The 3,274-nt window shown below is 38.5% G+C and overlaps 1 protein-coding gene across 1 annotated transcript in view; it reads left to right on the forward strand.

Moving 5' to 3' along the window:
* LOC101850908 (aromatic-L-amino-acid decarboxylase) overlaps positions 1–3,274 on the forward strand; it is a gene marked incomplete in the record, with an annotated part of 24,097 nt that overhangs the window by 5,149 nt on the left and 15,674 nt on the right. Inside the window, 2 exon segments of the mRNA XM_035972256.1 lie at positions 164–276; positions 1,436–1,487. Of these exon segments, the coding sequence (XP_035828149.1) occupies positions 164–276; positions 1,436–1,487 (165 nt within the window).

Here is a 3,274-nt window from a genome sequence, read left to right on the forward strand (position 1 = left end):
AGAGAGAGAGAGAGAGAGAGAGAGAGAGAGAGAGAAGGAAGACAAGCGAGAAAGACAAGAGAAAGAGAACGAGCGAATAAGAGAAAGAAAGACACAGAGAGTTGAGTCCAGGGGAACAGAAATACAAGCCAGAACTCACCAATCCTTCTGTCTATATCTCAGGTAACCCACTGGCAGCACCCAAACTTCCACGCGTACTTCCCAGCTGGGAATTCCTTCCCCTCTATCCTTGGAGACATGCTGTCCGACGCTATCGGCTGCATTGGATTTTCGTGGGTGAGTTCCGGGGCATCGCGTTGGTTCCTGGCTATCAGCTACATCGTTTGCTTCTCGTTTCTTTATACAATATAGTGTAAGTATTTTATACACTTCTCGGAGCAATTTAGATAATTTGTGCAGCAGGTTTCTCCAACCGCCTCTGACACGAAGACCCAGTATGACTATCATACGTTATTCCAGCAAACAGATCGATATGCATGCACTGGATACGACACAAAAAGACTAATTTTCCAGACCGAACTCACGTCTTCAACGTACAATGACAAACGTGCTAACCCCTACACCACTGACGCTGAATTTCATTTGTTTAATGTGGGTTGAGCTTTGGTTGAATTCAGAGCATTCTAAGGTTAAAAACATTCTGAATTCATCACCGGAGTGATAAACTACTACTGGCCCACATGGGCGGTACCGCTTACCTGTTGACGATTAATGATTTGGGTGGGTGGTGGGTATCAACGATGTATTGACGCTTTAAAATACACGTAGGTGAGTGGTACGAAGATTCTAGCCTTTTAAGGGTGGCGACGGTGGGCGTTGGCTACACGAAGGTTAACAGTCAAGAATTTAAACTGTCCTCCTCCAGCTTCGGATAGTTTAGAAGTAACAGAGTGGCAAAAACACTAAGAGACACATTATTATGTCAACAAATGAAAAAAACGTCAACCACTGAGAAGATGAGAGAAATGAATATAGATTCTATTTACAAACATTTTAAATCCTCACTTGTATTCGGCTTACTCTCGGCAGTCATATAACGTCCAACTACATGTATGACCATGCCTGTGTTTGTCCGTTGTTTCCCTCCTAACACAACAGGCCTCTATCTCCCCCGATCTTTGCTTTGTTGTATCATTTCGTGAAGCTATAGCCATTGTCACAGTTAATGTTTTTAATGCATAATGTATGATGTCAACGAAAGCTTGAGAATTTATAGTGCTCCAATTGAAAGAGCTGCAGTAGCGTTCATAGAAAACTACATCTCCCCTCGACTACTAACCGCAACATAGGATGAAAAAGTACAAAGTAGAGATGTATGATGTAGTTAAACATTTTAAAAAAGGATTTGAAACATGGCACCGAACTATTCCTTAGAAGCCACACTTCTGACGTCATTGATCTATGATATAATGTTTGTGACGTCACTCGTCCCCAGGCTGCCAGCCCGGCGTGTGCAGAGCTGGAGACCCTGGTGCTGGATTGGGTCGGTGAGTGACTTAAGCAGGGTTAAGTTGTGGCAGGGAACTCAAACTCAAAACCACCAGGGGGCCGCTAAAGGTAGTAGAGTCAGGATGAGCCTGGGTCGGATTAAACATTCCACACACACACACACGCACACACACACACACACACACACACACACACACACACACACACACTCACACTAACACACACACACAGTGAAATATTCCACAAATAAGTTGTTTATTTTTTTTTAAAGTACTGTTAATTCATTTTTCTCAAACCGTATTAGTCAATAGCGAATCGAAACATGAACGGTTCTTGAGAACATCGGCTTCTCTTACCTACTGCTTGCTGCCAGAGACCCAAACAGCGTTTCCTCTTATAATAATATTATAGCTTTGACAAGAGGGAGGGGTGTACCCACAATAATCTTTAATGCAAAATTGGAGCTGCAAAATGTTGTCCTGTGGGCCTCAGTTGATCACCCGTGCGTAGCAAGTTTGAGATTTTTTATTTAAAGTGTTTTTCTACCCAAAAAAATCTGGTGGTGCTGTCCCTTAAAATGAAATAAAGAATAATGATTATAGTTTTACAACAGGACTTCCAAAAAGTTTCGCTTTTTTCTTTGTTTTTTTCATTATTCGGTGCACTGCGTTTGGATAATTTGCTTTGTTTCTGATGCTGTTGTTATTGTTGTTGTTGTCGCTGCTGTTGCTGCTGTTGCTGCTGTTGCTGCTGTTGCTGCTGTTGCTGCTGTTGCTGCTGTTGTTGCATTTACTATAGTTCTTATTCTGTTGTCCATTGTTTAAGCACAGAGTCAGCTGACTCGAACACTCAGTTTTAGTCTTAGGTTTGTACTTATTTTAAAAAACTGCTTGACATCTGAGTTGGTTGGGATTCTTTTTTTTTCTTTTTTTTTTTTGGAAATTTTATTTTGTCTTATTTTGTTTTTGAAAAAATAGGTCAAAAAATGTTGTTGAAAAGATCTGCTTTCTCTGAATTGAGATAGGGAACTAATGGCCTTGCCCTAAATACTTATGTTTTATATGGGTCATTCTGTACTAGATAAAAGAAAACAAATCAAACCTAAATGTGATTGCATGACCTCATTTTGAATCGAACGTCATTACATTGATATCGTCCTTGACGCCAGTCTAAAAATTGTGGTCGCTCGTATATAGAGCACAAATTTGATACAACACAAGTGGGATATAGTACCAAAAACAAAAGCATAGCTTTTCTTAAATCAGGTTCAAGTTACCTGTTTGTCTTTTTACGCTTTGTATTTGAGGTATTTGGACTGATTTTCCATAAGTTAAGTTTATTTAGTTTATAAACTAGATGAAATGACATTTTTTTTTAAAACAAAAAACTTTTATCAAATTAGGTACTAACACACTATCTATTTTATAGGCTAGGCATTTTAGGAGGTGGACCTATTTCTTTATAAAAGTGTATTCAGTTCACAAACCATTATTATGTTTACTGCTAGTGCTTTTTTATATTAAAGACCCAACTTTTCCTTAATGAGGTTCTAGAACTTTATAAAATATCATACATTTTTATGTCATGTATTTACCATACTATGTTGACTGTTTTACTTTATGAAAGTTTTCAGTTCACAAATTATCAAACAAGCTGACAGTATTTTAAAAAGTAGACAAGGTTTTCTTCGATTAATGATCAGTTCACTAGAATGCTATTATATCCTTTAGGTTGTGATTTTGCAGTATGTGTTTTACTTTAAGAAGGTTTTTAGAGAATAAATCATAATATCGTAATATGAACTCATAGTATTTCCAACCCCCCC

The sequence above is a fragment of the Aplysia californica genome, unplaced genomic scaffold (assembly GCF_000002075.1).
Source record: "Aplysia californica isolate F4 #8 unplaced genomic scaffold, AplCal3.0 scaffold00626, whole genome shotgun sequence".
Taxonomy (NCBI): domain Eukaryota; kingdom Metazoa; phylum Mollusca; class Gastropoda; order Aplysiida; family Aplysiidae; genus Aplysia; species Aplysia californica.